The 20366-nt window shown below is 47.9% G+C and overlaps 2 protein-coding genes across 6 annotated transcripts; both read left to right on the top strand.

Annotated features, from left to right (window-relative positions):
• The first annotated feature begins 16 nt into the window (after window positions 1–16).
• Window positions 17–8630, top strand: LOC310830679 (twisted gastrulation protein homolog 1-B-like). Of its 2 annotated transcripts, XM_083710499.1 has the most exons (5): window positions 17–234; window positions 1712–1867; window positions 3940–4039; window positions 4451–4666; window positions 7825–8630. In XM_083710499.1, the coding sequence occupies exons 2-5, from the start codon at window positions 1754–1756 to the stop codon at window positions 8043–8045; spliced, it is 651 nt and encodes a 216-aa protein (XP_083566625.1). In that variant the 5' UTR covers window positions 17–234; window positions 1712–1753; the 3' UTR covers window positions 8046–8630. The 2 variants fall into 2 exon arrangements, with proteins under 2 accessions (XP_083566625.1, XP_083566626.1); XM_083710500.1 differs by lacking the exon at window positions 17–234 and having other exon boundaries at window positions 1683–1867.
• A 3510-nt stretch (window positions 8631–12140) lies between these two features.
• Window positions 12141–19875, top strand: HOMEZ (homeobox and leucine zipper encoding). 4 transcript variants are annotated; one of them, XM_083706832.1, is made up of 2 exons: window positions 12141–12260; window positions 18129–19875. In XM_083706832.1, the coding sequence occupies exon 2, from the start codon at window positions 18191–18193 to the stop codon at window positions 19640–19642; it is 1452 nt and encodes a 483-aa protein (XP_083562958.1). In that variant the 5' UTR covers window positions 12141–12260; window positions 18129–18190; the 3' UTR covers window positions 19643–19875. The 4 variants fall into 4 exon arrangements, with proteins under 4 accessions (XP_083562958.1, XP_083562956.1, XP_083562957.1 ...); XM_083706830.1 differs by having other exon boundaries at window positions 12153–12525; XM_083706831.1 differs by lacking the exon at window positions 12141–12260 and adding an exon at window positions 15197–15301.
• The last annotated feature ends 491 nt before the right edge of the window (window positions 19876–20366 follow it).

Here is a 20366-nt window from a genome sequence, read left to right on the forward strand (position 1 = left end):
CCTTCTCCTTCTCTTTCTTTCTTTCTTTCTTTCTTTCCCTGTCTCTCTCTCTCCCCCTCCTTCTATTCCTTCCCTCCTCCATCTCCCCTTCTCCCAACCCCTCTCAGCCCTCCCTTCTTCCAGATCCCTCCTCCTTTTCCTACCAGACAGAGACTGAGAAAGGGGGGCGACTGTGGTCCGGACCCCCTCCCAAAAAAGCCCTACACCGATCGCAGACTGCACCCCCCTCTCCGGGTAAGCCGATCGACACTCAACTAAGTTTTCTTCTTCTTCGCGTCGTCTTGGTTGCATGCGGGAGGAGACGAGCACTTTTCCCAACTCTTAGCCATCACTATGTCCCCCCACGCCGTCAAAATAAAGGCCTGGAAATATGGGGAGGGGGTCGAGAGAGAGTCTTTGGCCGCGGGCTACGTCCATACCTTGAATTGGGGGGGGGGGGGTCTTGCATCTTTGTAATTCCTCCTGTTACTACTCGGTTTTATTTAGGATTTACTTGACGGGGGGGGGGGGGAGAGTGTTAGCTACTTTAGCCCATGATATGCAATCCCCAAGATGCTTTTATAATGTACTAGTTTAACTTGGTATGAAATGTACTAGTTTAATTGGTATGAAAGCTCATACCGATAACTAACTTAGTTGGTCTCTAAGGTGCTACTGGAAGGAATTTATTTTATTTTATTTTATTGGTTTTATTGATTTTGTTTTGTTTCAACTACGGCAGACCAACACGGCTGCCTACCTGTAACTAGTTTAACCCAGATTAGCTGCTTCTCTCCCCCAATGTCCCTATAGTGGAGAGAAGAGACCCCCCCCCCAGTATAGTAATCTGTATTGAAAAGTTGGGGGCCGAAGAGATCAACCAATCCCTTGGTCGGTTAGAGTAGATCCAACAAAGAAAGGGGAAAATGTTAATATAACCACTTTGCAGCTGCAGGAACTAAATTTGTAATACAGTGGTACCTTGGGTTACATACGCTTCAGGTTACAGACTCCGCTAACCCAGAAATATTACCTTGGGTTAAGAACTTTGCTTCAGGATGAGAACAGAAATCATGCTCTTGCGGTGCGGCGGCAGCAGGAGGCCCCATTAGCTAAAGTGGTGCTTCAGGTTAAGAACAGTTTCAGGTTAAGTACGGACCTCCGGAACGAATTAAGTACTTAACCCAAGGTACCACTGTACTTAAAGAGGCATCAGGGAAGTGTTACGGAATCTGCTTCAGGATGAGAACAGAAATCGGGCTCTGGCGGCATGGCGGCAGCAGGAGGCCCCATTAGCTAAAGTGGTGCTTCAGGTTAAGAACAGTTTCAGGTTAAGTATGGACCCCTGGAATGAATTACCGTATTTTTTGCTCTACAAGACTCACTTTTTCCCCTCTAAAAAGTAAGGGGAAATGTGTGTGCGTCTTACGGAGCGAATGCAGGCTGCGCAGCTATCCCAGAAGCCAGAACAGCAAGAGGGATTGATGCTTTCACTGCGCAGCGATCTCTCTTGCTGTTCTGGCTTCCGAGATTCAGAATATTTTTTTTCTTGTTTTCCTCCTCCAAAAACTAGGTGCGTCTTGTCGCCTGGTGCGTCTTATAGAGCAAAAAATACAGTAAGTACTTAACCCGAGGTACCACTGTAAACGTTTTTGTGGGCTACTCAATTTTTTGTCACCTGATCAATGTTCCTCTCCCCATCGGTAACCATTTATCTTCCACTTTCTTCCAGGTCTGTCTACCTACCCCCCCCCCCACACCCCACATTGTAGCAATGCCCCACGGTATGGCCTTCCTTTTGGTGGCAGCCACCTGGGCTGTGGTCTCCCATGCTGATGGGTGCAATAAGGCCCTCTGCGCCAGTGACGTCAGCAAGTGCCTGCTGCAGGTAAGAGGTTGGGAAAGCGCTGCCTCGCATCAGATCATGTTGCAGACCTGCAGACTTGGATTTGGGGTGGGGGAGTTTCCAAGCTCCTGAGCAGGGCCGGATTCAGGTTTGATGAGGCCCTAAGCTACTGAAGGTAATGGGGCCCTTTATATGCCCAGCTGTCCTTTGTCAACAACAAATTGTCACTGTTTTTTTTGAGTTGAATATATGCTATTATGGGCCTAATAGGTTTCTAAAGCCTTTTGCCCATGTTGCCATGCAACCAGTCCGTGCAGAATGTAGGGATGCTATATATAGAAATGAGCAAACCAGTGACATTTTAGGGAGCAGGCTAGCAGGCGGGGCCCATGACTTACATCATAGGAGCCTACACAACACACAACACTGTTGCTGTATGTAGGTTTTGTTATACAGTCATACCTCGGGTTACAGACACTTCAAGTTGTACATTTTCAGGTTGTGCACTGCGCCGAACCCAGAACTACCGGAATGGGTTACTTCCGGGTTTATGCGCTCACACATGCGCAACAGCACTACATCGCGCTTTGCGCATGCGCAGAAGTGCCGAATTGCAACCCGTGCATGCGCTGACATGGCGCTGTGGGTTGCGAACACAGCGGGTTGCGAACGTGCCCCCCGAAAAATCACGTTCACAACCCTAGCGTCCACTGTATTTCTTTTTTACCTTATATTTTGGAAATGCACATCCAGGGTTTTTTTCCCTTTAATTTTTTTTGGGCCCCCAAGAAATATAGCCCTAAGCTATAGCTTGTTTAGCTTATACGTAAATGCAGCACTGCTCCTGAGACCCCTTCTCCCCCTTGAATGGGAGGCTCAGTCACAGCACTACTAGTGCTCTCACAAAAATGTGGTTAGAATGCGTGACAAGTACTCCTTCTCGGTGGCGATCAACCCTCTGTGTATCTGCATGAGCCGCTACCACAGCCTTCCTTTGGATTGGCAGCCCAGAACGGTCACTCACGCAGAAGCACAGCAAGGCAACCTCTTCATTTGGGGAGGCTGAACTACCCAGTCACAGCTGATGCAGCAATCAGGGGAGAACAGCACATTCATGGCAGGGGGCTGACTGGACAGAGTCGAGGCCAGGGCATCAGGCAGAGAGGCAGTGGGCAGCCTCCTCCTCTGGGAGGGTAAACCTGAGTTCACAGTATCTGCTAAGTATTTAATTATTTCTCAACACGCACACATTTGGGAAGAATTGGGGACTTTTTTTGGACTATTTGAAAAAGCACTATAAAATGAAATTGCGGGCAGGATTTGAGAAGAAAGGATAAAGTGATTGCATTAGAGGGATTTCTGTAATAGATAAAATATTGATATATAATGTACAGTGGTGCCTCGCAAGACGAAATTAATTCGTCCTGCGAGTTGTTTCGTCTTGCGATTTTTTCGTCTTGCGAAGCGCGGATTCCCTGGGTATTAACGGTTTTAAGAAAAAGGAAACAAACTCGCAAGGCGTTTTCGTCTTGCGAAGCAAGCCCATAGGGAAAATCGTCTTGCGAAGCAATTCAAAAAACGAAAAACCCTTTCGTCTTGCGCATTTTTCGTCTTACGAGGCATTCGTCTTGCGAGGTACCACTGTAGTAGAAATGGGTATGAACAAAAACAATGTGGTGTGGGTGTGAAGTCAATATATGAAAAATGTAACTATTTAATTTGGTGTCAGTTTGTAACACTGGTCCTGAAAGACATTCGTTGGCTCACAGTATGTTTCCAGGCACAATTCAAAGTGCTGGTGCTGACCTTTAAAGCCCTAAACGGCCTCAAAGGCCCAGTATACCTGAAGGAGCATTTCTACCCCCATCGTTCAGCCCAGACCGAGGTCCAGCACCAACGGCCTTTTGGCGGTTTCCTCCCTGCGAGAAGTGAGGTTACAGGGAACCAGGCAGAGGGCCTTCTCAGTAATGGGGCTGTAGTTGTCAAACTGGCCATCCTCACTTTGGGGGCAAAACAGGGGCAGATTTGTCTGTGCGCTGGTGTGATTGTTTTACAAAGGGAACCGGGCAGGGGGGAGGTCACTGTTAACACCCCCACTTGATATCTCTTGGCAGGAAGTGTGCCAGTGCGAGGCCAACCGAGCTGGGTGCCCATGCTGTCGGGAATGTGCTTTCTGCTTGGGCAATCTCTGGGAGTCCTGCTGTGAATGTGTGGGTGAGTGAATTCCAGGGGTGCTAAACGCCCGTCACATTGCAGGGTGGGGGAAAAGGTGGGGGCCAAAGTAGAGATGGGAAGCTCTGGGGAAAAAAAACAGAAATAAGGGGGGGGCAGGGGGTTTTCCGAAGCCGTTTTTTTCTGGAAAAATGAAAAAAGCAGTTTGATATAGTTTGAATATTCCACACACTTTTTTTTCTGGGGAAAAACAGCAGGGCCTTTGAGGAAGCTGGAGTCCTCTTAGTGCTGCATGCAAAGGAGGCACTCTACAATTGAGCTTGGGCCCTGTCCCCTAAATTGCGAAAATATGGCTGGGAGGAGGGTTACCAGATCCAGGACCCTGCCCGCTTCTTCCCAGTGGCTGAACTGTGGTCCATGAGAAATTCCGAATTGATTTCTCCTCTCCGCAAGGGCTGTGTGACGAACGCCCCTCCTCGGCCCCCCGCCCTGCCCTGCGGAGCTCCATGCACAACCTGATGTCCCCGGTGCCCTCGCTCTTCCGGGCACTGATGGCCATCTCCGACAACGACCCTCCCATGGGCTGGAGCATCTTGACCCTACCAGTCGAAGAGGAGCTGCGGCAGAACCACGCGGAGACCGGCCACCTCCTCCTGGGGCCTCACACAGGTATGTGTGTGGTGGGGGGGGAGAGGGGGCTGTTGGGAGACACAGGTGGTGCAGGAAGGATACATGCCACTTGCATGAGGGGAGGTGGGTTAAGAGGCAGCGTGGTATAGTGGTTAGAGCTTCAGACTAGAACCTCAGAGAGCAGGGCTTGATCTACAGTAATAAACGACAGGAAGCATTCAGATTGACACATACCTGTTCACAATGGCACCTGAGGGTTTGGGGGGATTGGGGCGGGGGTTACTTGAGTGATGTGTGCTGTAACCTAGAAGAGCCACTGCCCAGGGACAGAACATCTACTTTGCATGCAGAAGGTTGCAGGTTCATCTTCCAGTAGCACTGGGAATGTCTTGTCTGAAACTCTGGAGCACAGCTGCCAATCAGTGCAGACAATACAGGGTTAGATGGACTTTTAATCTGACGCGGAATAAGACAGCTTACCGTATTTTTCGCTCTATAACACGCACCTGACCATAACACGCACATTGTTTTTAGAGGAGGAAAACAAGGGAAAAAACATTCTGAATGAAACAGTGGATGTATCATTTTTGGGCTTCATGCTGTGGCCACAGACATGTGATCTGATGGTGAATTTGGGATGACCCAATGCAAAGATCCTGAGAATCCCTGTGGATCCATGCTCTGTAACCACGTTTTTGCACCATTGCAGCCCCAGGCAACAGTGGGTGCGTGATTTTTTTGGTGCAGGCTGTAGCCATGGACATGCTATGTGATCTGATGTTGAATTTGGGGTGACCCAATGCAAAGATCCTGAGAATCCCTGTGGATCTATGCTTTTTAACCACGTTTTTGCACCATTGCAGCCCCATGCAACAGTGGGTGCGTGATTTTTGGGGGGCAGGCTGTAGCCATGGACATGCTATGTGATCTGATGGTGAATTTGGGGTGACCCAATGCAAGGATCCTGAGAATCCCTGTGGATCCATGCTTTTTAACCACATTTTTGCACCATTGCAGCCCCAGGCAACAGTGGGTGCGTGATTCTTTGGTGCAGGCTGTAGCCATGGACATGCTATGTGATCTGATGGTGAATTTGGGGTGACCCAATGCAAAGATCCTGAGAATCCCTGTGGATCTATGCTTTTTAACCACGTTTTTGCACCATTGCAGCCCCATGCAACAGTGGGTGCGTGGTTTTGGGGGGGCAGGCTGTAGCCATGGACATGCTATGTGATCTGATGGTGAATTTGGGGTGACCCAATGCAAGGATCCTGAGAATCCCTGTGGATCCATGCTTTTTAACCACATTTTTGCACCATTGCAGCCCCAGGCAACAGTGGGTGCGTGATTTTTTGGTGCAGGCTGTAGCCATGGACATGCTATGTGATCTGATGGTGAATTTGGGGTGACCCAATGCAAAGATCCTGAGAATCCCTGTGGATCTATGCTTTTTAACCACGTTTTTGCACCATTGCAGCCCCATGCAACAGTGGGTGCGTGATTTTGGGGGGGCAGGCTGTAGCCATGGACATGCTATGTGATCTGATGGTGAATTTGGGGTGACCCAATGCAAGGATCCTGAGAATCCCTGTGGATCCATGCTTTTTAACCACGTTTTTGCACCATTGCAGCCCCATGCAACAGTGGGTGCGTGGTTTTGGGGGGGCAGGCTGTAGCCATGGACATGCTATGTGATCTGATGGTGAATTTGGGGTGACCCAATGCAAGGATCCTGAGAATCCCTGTGGATCCATGCTTTTTAACCACATTTTTGCACCATTGCAGCCCCAGGCAACAGTGGGTGCGTGATTTTTTGGTGCAGGCTGTAGCCATGGACATGCTATGTGATCTGATGGTGAATTTGGGGTGACCCAATGCAAAGATCCTGAGAAACCCTGTGGATCTATGCTTTTTAACCACGTTTTTGCACCATTGCAGCCCCATGCAACAGTGGGTGCGTGATTTTGGGGGGGCAGGCTGTAGCCATGGACATGCTATGTGATCTGATGGTGAATTTGGGGTGACCCAATGCAAGGATCCTGAGAATCCCTGTGGATCCATGCTTTTTAACCACGTTTTTGCACCATTGCAGCCCCAGGCAACAGTGGGTGCGTGATTTTTTTGGTGCAGGCTGTAGCCATGGACATGCTATGTGATCTGATGGTGAATTTGGGGTGACCCAATGCAAAGATCCTGAGGATCCATGTGGATCCATGCTTTTTAACCACATTTTTGCACCATTGCAGCCCCAGGCAACAGTGGGTGCGTGATTTTGGGGGGGCAGGCTGTAGCCATGGACATGCTATGTGATCTGATGGTGAATTTGGGGTGACCCAATGCAAGGATCCTGAGGATCTATGCTTTGTAACCACATTTTAAGTGGGGAGGGAAGGAAAAACACAGAAGGGACAAGGAGCAGGAGAGGGGTGTGCAGAGAAGCAGCTGGCTAAGAATGCAGGAGAGGGGTAGGGAGGAAAGGAAGGCAAAAGTTTTCCCCCACCCAAGCCAGCCAGCCAGCCATCTCTCTCTCTCTCTCTCTCTCTCTCTCTCTCTCTCTCTCCCTCCCTCCCTCCCTCGCTCCCTCCCCCCCTCTCTCTCTCCCTTCCCCCCTCTCTCTCCCTCTCCCCCAGCAGCACCGGAGCTTGCCTGGAGGGGAGGGGCTTTCCCTGCTCTTTGTTCCGTTTCAGCAAACACAGCAAGGAAACAGAGTAGGGTGGGCAGTAAGACCCTGAGGCAGAATGCAGGAAAGCAGCCGCTTTCTCTTTTCAAGTTTCGCTTCTCTGTGCAGCGTGCAGCCCCGCGATTTGATTTTTGCTTGATTTTTCGGCTCCAGGGACCACACATTCGCTCTATAACACGCACAGACATTTCCCCTTCCTTTTTAGGAGAAAAAATCTGCGTGTTATAGAGCGAAATTTACGGTATTCTATTTCTAAAAGGCCCTGGTTCAATTCACACATGAGCTCGTCATTCCCAGCCATTGCCTCTCAGCCTTCCCATTGGCCAGGCTAGCTCCATACTGCCTACACAGGCTGGCAGCAGCTCTCCAGGGTCTCAGTCTAGATTCTCTCCTAGCCCTACCTTGGGACTGAGCCTGGAACATTCTTTGTGCAAAGCAGACACACGACATCTGAGCTGCAGCTTTTGTCCTGGGTTCAACCACAACGTCCACAAACCTTCTCTCCTCTTGCTTACAGGCCTGGCCCTCTCGGATGCCAAGGGCCTCAATGCCACCATGCCACCGTGCCAGTCCATTTTCTTCAACGAGTGCCTGTCCATGAGCCGGTGCTGGATGGCTTGCCAGTCGGTGGGCGCCTGGCGCTACCGCTGGTTCCACAATGCCTGCTGCCAGTGTCTGGGGCCAGACTGCCTGGGCTATGGGGGAGCCCACGCACAATGTTCCAGTTGCCGGGACTGAGATCTCTGGGTCTCTCGCCCCCTCAAAAAACACCCCCTCGCCTTGCCCTAGCCTCTGCTTGGGCTGCCTGCCCCAGTCACACCCAATCTTCCCTTCTTCACTGAGCAAACATGAATGAAGCATTTGTTTTTTGTTGCTGTTCATTAACCTTTTTGGTTCTATGGACCTCTTTGGACTCATCCCTTCCCCGACACTGGTCTACGATGGTCCTCCCCAGCAACAGCGGCTTCTGCCCCACCTTCTCCCTCTGCTTATTATGGGTATCTTGCCAGCTGCAGTCCCCTCTCTTTGCTCTTTCTTACAACCCAGCTGACTTTGCCTTATTCCCTAATGCTCGCTGTTTAAGGCACCCCTCCCCAAAGAGAAAAAGCCTTCTGCTTATAAGCACTGCACCTGGCAAAAAGGTGTCCTAGGTACCTGCCTATAGCCACCTTGTGGGGGAAAAATGCCTCTTTTCCAACCCCTCCGCAGCCCCAAGTTTTCTGAACACCTCGTCCAAGTCAATTGCTTCATGGACCTAGATATAAAGACTTTTGTCAGTTTCCCATCTTTGTAATGATAATAAAAGGAATCTTTTTACCTGTACTCTTGTTATTCTTGTTGTTATTTATTCGTTTTATATATTGTCCCTCATCACAAGATCTCGGGGCAGTTCACAAGACAAGGCAGTTGTGTTGCAGAAGCCTCATCAGCCAGATTATCTTCTGAACTGATTATTTATTCTTATTTATAGAATTTATAGAATTTATATACCACGCTAAACCTGTAGGCCTCAGGGAGGATCACAGAATAAGATCAAGATATAAAACCACGAAATACATAATAAAAACAAAAACATAGCCTTCCACCCAAAATAAACACATTTTAAAAGGGAATAGGATGTAAATCAGATCAACCAAAGGCCTGGTTAAAAAGGAACGTTTTTGCCTGGTGCCTAAAGGTGTATAATGAAGGTGGCAGGCGAACTTCCTTGGGGGAGACGGGGAGCCACTGCAGAGAAGGCCCCGTTCTCGTGTTGCCACCCTACGGACCTCTCGAGGAGGAGGCACTCAAAGGAGGACCTCAGAAGGTGATCTCAGGGTCTGGGTAGGTTCATATGGAAAGAGGTGGTCCTTGAGGTATTGCTTATTAATAGATTGTTCTACTTACATACAGCTTTTATATGGGGATGACAAAGTTATCACGACCTGGATAATAAGAAACAACAAGAAACTAGCTTTCCAGGGGGAAACAGAGGAAAACAGCTTCAAGGCTGCCCCACTTTTCAGCCTAGCTGCTCATATCTGCAACTTCTGGTCCGTCTCCAAGGGAAGCCCCACATACAGCATACTGCAGCGGTCCAGGCGGGAGGTCACCAGATCATGGAGAAACAAGACCAGGATCAGAAGTGGCTGGTGAAGCAGCCTAAACTGGGCCTGAGCATTCCTAGCCACAACAGCCTCTTCGGACTTGTGTGACAAGCTGCAATCTGGTAGCATTCCCAGACTCTGAGCTTGTTTTATCTGAGGGAGTGCAACACCACCCAGAGGTCTCAGTTTATTGGCCTCCATCACTGCTTCCAGACACTGGTCTGACACCTTCACAGCCTCTCCAGCTTCAGATGGAATGCAGAGATTTGCCAGGAGCGTTGAGATGACACACTGCGCCAAACTCCCATTTGACAGCTCCCCAAAGTTTCATTGGTACAGTGGTACCTCGGGTTACATATGCTTCAGGTTACATATGCTTCAGGTTACAGACTCCGCTAACCCAGAAATAGTGCTTCAGGTTAAGAACTTTGCTTCAGGATGAGAACAGAAATCGTGCTCTGGCGCCATGGCGGCAGCAGGAGGCCCCATTAGCTAAAGTGGTGCTTCGGGTTAAGAACAGTTTCAAGTTAAGTACAGACCTCCAGAACGAATTAAGTACTTAACCCGAGGTACCACTGTACTATAGTGGACCTTATCTTTCCAGACGAGATCCTGGAGTCCTCCTGCTCTTCAACAAGAAGGCTGAGCCATTCTGACTTGTTGGTGACTCCAGATACGAGACAAAACTCAACACTACTGTCTACTATATACAGTTATTCTGGTCCTTGAAGTAAAGATGCACATGTACAGAGAGATCCATAACATCACCATGCTGTGTAAAACCCACAACCTCTTCCCCAACTCTCACAAATGAAGCGTCAGCAAGTCATGCACTCCAGCTCGCTGGTGTTGCTACGGTAACCCAGTGCACCTGGTACCCTTATCTCAGGACATCCAGACATGGGGGATGTGCTAACTCAAGACATGAGACCAAACACTTTAATTTCACTCAATGTTCACATTACACCAACACAACTGACCCTTGCGAGCATCCATCCCTTCTCGGGGATGCCCTGCCAAAGCGAGGAGAAGCATCTGCAGCGGGTTCCAGTGAGATCTCGTGGAGGGCTCTTACGAGATCTCACTGGAAGCCACAGCCGCACAACCCCGGTAAGCGAGGCTTTGGTGGGGGCGGCAAGGGGGTGGTCAGCACTTTCCCAAAATTTTGGTTCAGGTGGCAAAAACAGGACGGGCCACCTCTGTCCCTTCTGCAAGGACCCAGATCACCAGTGCTGTAAACTCTGCATATTTATCTGGTGCAGCCATTTCTCTGCTTACGTGTGGAGGTCCTGTAGATGTGACTGAATTATCATTCTCATCAGCATCTAAGGGCAAGCCTAGCTGGTGGGCCAGGGATGAGGTGGTGTAGTTCAGTCCCGTCAGGCGGGCCAAAGGCTGTGCACATCTGCCTTACCAGAGTCACATATAATGTCTTTTTTAAAAAAATGTGCCTCTGAGCATGTGCAGAATGTCTTTCCCTCGACATTATGAACATTATGCTTTCTACAAGGCAGTTGTCCAATGATAAGAGTAAAGAGATGTAGATGTAGAAGAGTAAAGAGTAAAGAGAAAGTTGAGTGGAGATGGAAGATCAACAATCCTTACTAATGAGGCACCCCAAAATCAACTATAAAGCCAGTGTAGAGTAATGGTTTATGTGCGAGACAGAAAGGTCATCAAATCCCAGCTGGACTGTTAACAAACTGCTAATCAACTTACATTTCATTCAGAGTGTGGGTCCACTGAAATTAATGGAGCAATGTTTGTCATCTTAATTGTTTTCTATAGGTCAGCTCTGAATAAAACTTAGTTGAATGCCGTCCTGAGTTTTGAACAAAGCTTCAGATCTTTACCCAAATGTGGTCCCATACCATCCCAATGGCCTCAGGGGGGAAGCAGGTGTTTTCTCATCCTCGCAATTACTTGTGTAGCAGGAACCCCCCCCCCCCCCATCATTCAGTTTGTACAAACTTCACACACACTCACACACTACATACGCTACGCTTCTGTTATAAATTCATAGAAAATCAACCATACATCGGATTTGCACTGTTCCACTTTTATTTTACTCCATGAAGGAAGGACTACAAAATGGGGAAGGTTTGATACAGGCCAGCCATAATCCCTTGAACATCCCAGCACATCCACAGGAGCCCTGCCCAGTTGCTATGCCAACCCTGATGGTCCTAGACAGAAGACAATCAAGATCAAAAAGAACTTCCATATGGGAGAGGATTCAGCATGGACTGGAACAAAGGACAATGATCAGATCTTCCCTCATGGGGCAGGAAACTGTGACTACCTTTTGTCTTCTGAAAATGGCTCATGGGGAGGGGGGAGAAGGGAATCAGCCAGGTGACAGGACACTCAGGTTACCACCACAACTCCTCCCTCCACCCCTCCTTTCTGTAATGTATGCATGATGTTTCTGGGGGTGGGCTTGACCTGCAGGATGGGAATTTCAAAAGTTTTTATAAGGTCTTGCACACCATTTTTCTGTGTCTTTCCTCTCTCCTGCAAGTGAGGGGAATACCCTATGCCTATTGCAACAGTTCAATAAAGGCCAAGCCTACAGGCTGCTGTTTTGCTCCAAGTTATCCTGGTTGGTGTCTTTGTTTTTGTCCAAGGGAACCCTCGGGTTTTTTTCCGGTAACACTTGATATTATCTCGACTTATTCACACACACACAAGCCTCCACATACAAGGATATATTAAAATCGCAGTCCCTCCCCATCGGACAAAGAGCATTCTGAGCATTCTGGAACGCCTGAAGCCACAATGAAGGGGGTGCGCAAAGATGCTTCTGAGCACATTCAGAGAAAAGAAGCATTCCCACACATGTGGGGCGAAGGGGCTGGGTTTTCAGGTGAGGGGGCGTGGCTTGAACCTTGGTTCCTATTCAAAAACAGAAGGCCGTCCTAAGTGGAACCCAGGAATCCTGCTGGTTGGGCGCCTCGCCCTGCTTAAGAGATCCCAGGAGTCCGGCTTTGCTGGCCGGCTGCCTCTTCCAGCCAATGGCATGTCCCTGGCCCGCACGGCTGCCCAGCCCAACCTCCTCCATCCCCGCCGGCTCCCCAAGCGAGCGGAACCCGACTGCAAGGGGGAAGAAGAGCCGGATCAGGCCCTGGCGGGTGAGTGGCCGTGGTCGGCAGGAGCCTCAGCTGCACCCTCCCCTCTTCCGCTTCGCCTGGGCCTGCTGCGATCCCTCCTCTACTGAGCCTTTCCTTCATTGCCTCCCCTTTTGCTAGCCTTGGTGCTACACCCTTCCTCTTCCTGGCTTTTCTCCCAGGAACTCTGCTCCTCTTTTCTGCTCTCTTTCTTTAGATTGCTCGCTCTCTCGCTCCCTTCCACATGCAAAAATATTCCCCCTTTCCACCGTCTCCTCTCATCCTTTTCTCTTCCGCCACTCGCCCTACCCCTCCACCTCTTTCGGCCTGTCCATCCCTCCTTCTTTCTCTTTTGTTTACCACCTCTTCTCCAAACTGCTATAATAAGACGATATTGCGGTGGAGTAAGGAAGGTGGGGGGGGGAATAAACAGCCGTCTTCCGGTTTCCTTCCTTGTTTGTTCTGGGAAGCGTGCCTGGGCAAAGTGGGAGCCCTGGGAGAGAAGTGGCAGAGTAGAGAGGAGGAGAGAGTAAGGCATGCTCACAATTGTGTGAGACTGTAGTTAAAGCAGGTAGTCAGGGGAATGGGATAGGGACAGGGGGGCAAGTGGGGAGGACTGAAACATGCTGCTAAAGGATTTGGGGGCGAATTGGGCCGGAGACAGTATGGGGTTGTGTCAGCAGTGGTGTGACTGAAGTTTTACAGCAGGGGCTGGGAATGGCAGCCCAGGAGATTGGCCTGTGGTTACACCAGCTAATGGACAGAGACTAGAGTCTAGGGAGGCAGAGTTCAGTCTTGCTGGGTGCTGCTTTGCCAGGGTGTTCTCTGCAGTGAAGAAGCAAACCATTACAGGTGGCAGGATTGAATCCTTACAGAGTAACAAGACAGGTCCCTGCCCCTAGGAGTTTACAGTGGCAGGAGGCCTTATAAGGGAAAGCACACCTTGGTTTAAGAACAGACTTCCGGAATGGATTAAGTTTGTAAGCCGAGGTACCACTGTATAGGCTTTTGAAATTGCCCACCCTGTAGCCCAAGGACCCCCCCAAAAAATCATACATACATTATAGGAGAAATTTGAGAGTGCTGCAACTCTCCTGTCTGCTAGATTACCTGATAATGCCTTACTTGATTGCATTTTCTGGGTAGCCTGGCCATTCCTTTGAGATGGTAAATACTTAGTTCCTGAATCTCTTACGCATATTGATAACAGATACTTGCCAGACTCTAGATTTCATGCATGCACATGAAAGCTTATACCCAGAACACACTTGGTTGGTCTCTAAGGTGCTGCTGGACAATTTTTTATTTATTTCGACTTGCCAGACTGTAGTTGAAAAGGGAGGTGTAAGCTCCTACAATCAAAAGACAATTGGAAAGCTTTCCCCATTTCCTTCCTCCTTGCAGAGAAATATTTGAGGTCAATTTGGGAGAGTCAAAATGGCTTCAGGATTGTTCTCCTGTACTATTTCAGACACGTGGTTTATATACTTAGGTATGTGTTTGCCTTATACGTTTATGAACATTTATTCTATATTTCAGACCTTTGAATTCTTAGAACACATGCTAAGGTTTCAATCTTATGCACACTTACTTGGGGGTAAGCCCCATTTAATTCAGTGGCGCTGAACTCCTGAACAATACCTACACTCAGTTAAACAAATTGGTTAAGCATAATGCTGTTGAGGTGGCTGTGTGCAGTTTTGCAGGCAGTCTGCTTCTGAAATCCATTTGCTGGGGATGGAAATGAGCAAAAGAGCGGACTGCGCTCATGCCCTCCTTGTGGGCTAGGGAACATAATGCCAATCTGGTCCAGCAGGACAGCCAACATGGTGCACTTTGGGTGTTACACTACAGCTCCCATGAGCCCCTGCTAGCATGGCCAAAGGCCAGTGGTGATGGGAACTGTAGTCCAACAACATCTGAAGGACAAATTGGCTACCCACCCCCACCCCCAGTCATTTGGGATTTGGCTGCACAGCACCTTTTTCTTGTCGCTGGGTGTACCCAGTAACACAGACAGTCATCAGATATAGGATTAAGGAGCCAGTGGCAAGGGTGTGACTGGATGAATGTTAACTCATCAGTTCTGCAGAACCATTTCACACACAGAATTCCATACAGTTGCTGTTCTGTTTGCCCTTGCTATGCCATTCCCATTCTACAGTGGGCCTCCGAACTCCCATGGACCTTGCTGGGTGCTGGAGCTAGATGTGAGGAACTGAGATTGAAAGAGAGGGACTGTGCCAAGGGCTATGTGAGCAGGTGGCAGAGGTGGGACTGGCATTGGCTCTGTGCACAGGCGGACAAATTCCCTCACATTTATTTATTTATTTCACTTATTTCCCCAGCTTTTCACTAGATGGGCTTTATTTTTATGAGTTTTTGAAAATCATTTGTTGTGACGTCAGAATTTGTTAACTACTTTAACTTTCTTTTGAAAACAAGATGGCTTAAAAGTTCTTAAATCTTTTTTATAATTGTATTTATTTTCAGTGTATAAACACTAGGGTTAGGCTATTTTTTAAAGGGGTGGGGAGTTCTGGGCAACTTAATGGGAGCAGATCTGCAGAAGCTGATGGAGAAAATGACAAAGGTTAAGGAAAGCACTCCTTAAATAAATAAATAAATAAATAACCCAAGTAAATGCAAGTTAGGTGTCTGGCTCCCTTTAAAGGGCCAGCTTCCTGGGGATTGAGAAACCCCGCCTTCTTCCCTCTGTTTCCCAGCGTGCACTGCAGGGAGCAGGGAAGAGAAAGAAGGAAGGAAAGTCCTGAAGTGGGGGAGGAGTCAAGGGAGAAAAGTGAGTACAGTATAGAGGAGAGAATTCAGGCTTGGGGAGATGGGAGGGGATTTTGACCTAGGGAGGAAAAGCAAGAGGGAAGGTTAGGCAGTGCTGGAAAGGGAAATGTTGAAGTTAAAGTAGGTTGCTGGCAAAAGGGGGTGGTACTGTGAAATCTCAGGATATCGGTTGAGTAAACGGTCCTCCTTTGGGGATGCTTATGTCTGAGTACCTGGAGAATAGTTATACACAGACACATATTCTGCAAAATTCCTCCCTTCCTAAAGATCGGATGAAGCGGATCTGGGCAGCTAGTACTATGATGTTTACATAGCTAGTTGCAAAACCCTGGAGAATGCGGTCTGCTTTTGATGGATTTGTGATTTATTTCCTTTTAATGCTGACTTTTGGGGCATTTAATCTTCTGGTGCCTTTGGAAATTGGCATTCATTGCTCCATTGTTGCTTCATTATCCTATTTAATTAAAGGCCATCTGCTTTCTAAAACTATTAGAGAAAAATTGTAATTTCAGTCTGGCTGATCAGTGCTGTGTGTGTGTACAGACATATACAGACAGACAGACACCCCTGTATGTGTAAATCATTGTATGCTGAAATACATAACAGGCTCCCCAGAGACTTGCAGTTTAAAAGATTTGGATGAATACGAGGGAACACGTGAGATAGCAGAAGGTAAATGCGGAAATTGGATCAAACTGGAGTCCCAAGTGAACAATTCTAGAACATATATAATGGAACTAAACAGATGCACACAGTGTTGAAACTGAGCTATATATCTGTTTCCATGCAGAGTTTTCCAAAGTGATGGCTAATATAACTCCCCACACCCCAGGTTGGTGGAACTGTGCAGGGAGTGAATACAGACCTCAGAGTCAAAGGGGGCTGAGGTGGTAAACCCATACCAGAAGAGGACCAGTGTTAGAAACTGAGATATGAAAGCTAGGAGCTAAACGGCACCTTAAACCTAGGTTATGGGCGCAACAATGGAATGTATTGGTATGCTTTTTTATAACAAGAATACAAAGCTGAAAGTGAATGAACTGCACCTAAAATATTGTGTTCATCTTTCACATGGTCTAGTCTTTCCCCTGCCCACTCCCCTAATATTCTTAAAAGGGTCTCTCCTCCAGAGAGTAGCTGGAAGAGGGGAGGAAGAAAAAGGTCCTCCTTTCTTTCCACTCTGCAGTTTTAATCTGAAATCTTAGGCGCTGAACTGAGCCCTTAGCTCAGAACCTGCCTGCACTAATGAAATTCTCTGTCTCAAAATGAACCTAGAACAATGGGAGTTTTGAACACTGAAAAGGACTAGGAGTGGAAAATAAAATGTCTTTGTATTGCTTGAAAATTTAATCAGGAATTATGAGTATCAGAAATAAAAGGCATGGGAATGTACAGAGGATACCTTCCTTGCCTATGAGGAATGTTTATTATATATTGATTTAAAAAAACAAAACAAAACATTGTTTCACTTGTTGATGACAACTTTGTAAGCTTATCAAGGGGTAAATGAACTCAGATGTTTGGGAATCCCTGTTTTGGGGGGCACCAGCAGGCTTTGGGGGACCCCAAGGTTTGCAGAAGGACAAAAAAGTCAGAGGAAAATGCCTAAAACAGAAACACACCCAAACACCCAAATGAAGACTGAGCATATTCAGTGGCCATAGAATTGCTGGTTGGATGTTTGGGGCAGGGTAGCGGAGGCAGAGAACTGATGGGGAGGGGGGTGGAGCAGCTGGACTCCTGAACGACGGAATTACACACTGTAACATTTTGTTGCAGACCCCACATGTTTTTTCTAGTCTCAAACCAGATCTAATTCTGGCTTCATATCTTGCTTAATAAGAAGGAAATTAAATCTGTTTGCCAGTTTGGATGTATGGAAAACTGGTTTAAATAAGCCTCAATATTGGCAGCAAATCTGGGAGCATGAGAGGAGGGAAGGGGTCTGGAATGAGTGCAATGGCATGCAGCTTATTTGGGGGCTGATAAATAAGTTAATTTTGAAGCAGCCCAAAAAGGCCATTTACTTGCTAAATGTTATCTAGAAGGGAGGCTGTGTTGGTCTCCATCAGTAAAACAGTCCCGTGACTCTAAAGCAGTGAGCCTGTGTTTAGGCTGTAGCACTTTGGGATTGCAGGCGGGACCTCTAATGATAACTACAGTGGTACCTTGGTTTATGAACTTAATCCGTTCCGGAGGTCCGTTCTTATACTGAGGCGCACTTTCCCTAATGAGGCCTCTTGCTGCTGGTGCCCTTCCACTGTTTGGATTCCGTTCTTAGACTGAGGTAAAGTTCGCAAACTGGGACGCTACTTGTGGTTTTGCAGAATTCGTAAACCAAATGGTTCATAAATAGGACTGTTCTTAAACTGAGGTACCACTGTAACTGCTTTTCTATCACCCCACACCACCCTGACCAATTCACTGCACATAGATAGAAGGCTAGGTTAGAACTCCTCTCCCAAACACAGTGGCGTGCTATATACAGTGGTACCTCAGGTTAAGAACTTAATTCATTCTGGAGGTCCATTCTTAACCTGATGTACCACTTTAGCTAATAGGGCCTCCCGCTGCCACCGCCGTGCCATTTCTGTTCTCATCCTGAAGCAAAGTTCTTAACCCGAGGTATTATTTCTGGTTAGCGGAGTCTGTAACCTGAAGTGTATGTAACCTGACGTACCACTGTACAGGAAATATTTCTTTTCTTCACCTGGAAGTGAACACTACAATTTCCTCATTGTGATGCTATCTCTCCTGTCCCCACTTCCTCTAATGTAATTTCTTCTTCTTCTTTTGACCCATATTCTTCCTTTGCTCTTTGGTTCTAGCTGTTCTGAGGGACAGAAGCTGATCCCCGGAGATAGAAGACTTCTTGTAGACGACAGCAGTCATGCCCCCCAACAAGGATGCCCCTGGCTGTCTTGGCTCTCCTCCCGGTTTGATCTGCCTGCCACCCATCTCTGAGGACCTCCAGTTGGTGTGGACACAGGCAGCACAGACAAGTGACCTTGATGGCAACCAGCATCTGCTACAAACTTTCAGCTATTTTCCATACCCCAGCCTCTCTGATCTGGCCTTGCTCTGCCTGCGTCATGGCCTCCACATGGAAAAGGTCAAGGCCTGGTTCATGGCACAGCGCCTACGCTGTGGCATCAGTTGGAGTGCAGAGGAAATTGAAGAGACTCGAGCTCGCCTCATCTACCATCAGGACCAGCTTCACTTTAACTGCCTGCTTGCCAGGAATGATGATGACACCTGGCACCAAACTTGTAAGAGCCAGGAATATCACCAATCGGTTCCTACCTCTGTGCACCATTCCACTAAATATCCGCCAAATCAGCAGTCTTCCATAACTCCCTTAAGCCACTTCACCACAGCCCAAGGAAGGAGGGAACTTGGGAGAATCACTCAGGACATTTGGGAATTGAAGGGGAATGTCTTGTCCCACCATAACAAAGTTCAGGAGAACTGTGAACCTTCAGGAACCTCCGTGCAGCTTCACAATACCAAAGAAATCCTTTCTAGTTCTTATCTACCTATCACAACCACAACCACCAGCTTGGATCAAAACTTCCATAACTCTCACCCTATGACCTGGGGTCTCACCAAAGCATCCCTGCAGCCGGCTGAACCTGTCACCCCTGCAGTGAATGGAAGGCATTACCCAGTGATTCTTCCAGCGGTCTCTTCCACCAAAGCTACCCCATCGTCCTCTACAGCTACAGCCAATGTTGAGTCACACAGCCTTCAGAACTATCAGTGCCCTGTAGGGGACCAGCAGCAGGCTTCAGGCTACCTCTCGGACATTCTTCGCAAACCTAGGCGAAAAACAAAGGAACAATTGGATATGTTAAAGTCCTTCTTCCTTCGTCGTCAATGGGCCAGGAGAGAGGACTATCACCAGCTGGAGAAGATCACTGGGTTACCACGAGCAGAGATCATCCAGTGGTTTGGAGACACTCGCTATGCCCTCAAACATGGCCAGCTGAAATGGTTTCGGGACAATGCAGGACAGAACCCAGAGCCTGTCTCCTCATTACCTTCTCACCCACCTCATGCTCACCATCCAGACATAAGCCCACTAAAACGGTATCATGCAAGCGACCTGCAGCTGCAGGAAAACGACTTGTCGGCACTGTGCCATGAGTCTGGCATAGAGGCTGAGCAGGTGCTGAAGTATTTCAATTCACACTCACCAGCACCATGCGAGGTAGAGGTATGCTTGGGGGATGAGGACGAAGTAGATGAGGAGGTGGCAGCCGCTATGATAAAAGTAGAAGATGAAGACTATGAGGAAGATGAGGACGAGGAGGAGGACGACGATGAAGACTGGGTTGCCTAGGGCTCTTGTGTGAATGTTGGATGGATGCTAGCGATTCTGGACTTCTGAGATAGGTCTGGGGGAGGGATCAAGATGCAACTGGCAAACGTGTTATGAGGTTCTGTTCCATCAAATTCCTGCCCTTAGCCATGATTCCAAAACACTGAATTTGGTCCCCTTTTCTGTTCCAGCATATTTATGTTTGTGTTTTTTTCAAGTTTTAGAATTGAAGTAAAACAAATTTGTACCATGCAGTGATGTGTTTAATCAGAGATTTAAAAAGGTGTAGGATAGGGGGCTTCCCACACCCTTTCTCCAGAATCCATACAATGAGCCTGTTCAGTAGTGTGCTGGACCTATAAATTTCTTTCTTATCGAACTTTCAAATTGTGTTGTGCTCATAGAGGCCAAATTGTTTCCTTCTTCTAGAATCCTGATGCATTTTTCCTTCTTTCCATTCTTGAGTTCTAAAGCTGCTACATTCCCTCATTTTAATGGGGGTATCTGGGATGAGAGAAGCATGTTGATTCTGCTTTGTCTCACTGCTTCCAACTAATTATTTGACTCCTGCTTCTGTCAGTGTTTTCCTTACTGGCACAGTGACATGGCTTATATGACTCTCTGTACCTTCATTTACGGAACAATGTCTTTTTTCAAATTCCATCCAGAAAATATGTACCATCTGGCTACTCTCCCATGTATCAATCCTATTTCATTCTGCTAAGTGAAGCAGAAGCCTAGGGAA

Source organism: Podarcis gaigeae, assembly GCF_964106915.1.
Source record: "Podarcis gaigeae genome assembly, chromosome: 13".
In the NCBI taxonomy this organism is placed as follows: Eukaryota; Metazoa; Chordata; class Lepidosauria; order Squamata; family Lacertidae; genus Podarcis; species Podarcis gaigeae.

Bases quoted from the DNA above. Each gene is read 5' to 3' on its own strand.
- LOC310830679 (XM_083710499.1), top strand. From the start codon at position 1,754: ATGCCCCACGGTATGGCCTTCCTTTTGGTGGCAGCCACCTGGGCTGTG. The intron at 1,868-3,939 runs GTAAGAGGTTGG...ATCTCTTGGCAG, and splicing joins TCAGCAAGTGCCTGCTGCAG to GAAGTGTGCCAGTGCGAGGC. The intron at 4,667-7,824 runs GTATGTGTGTGG...TCTTGCTTACAG, and splicing joins CCTCCTGGGGCCTCACACAG to GCCTGGCCCTCTCGGATGCC.
- HOMEZ (XM_083706832.1), top strand. From the start codon at position 18,191: ATGCCCCCCAACAAGGATGCCCCTGGCTGTCTTGGCTCTCCTCCCGGT.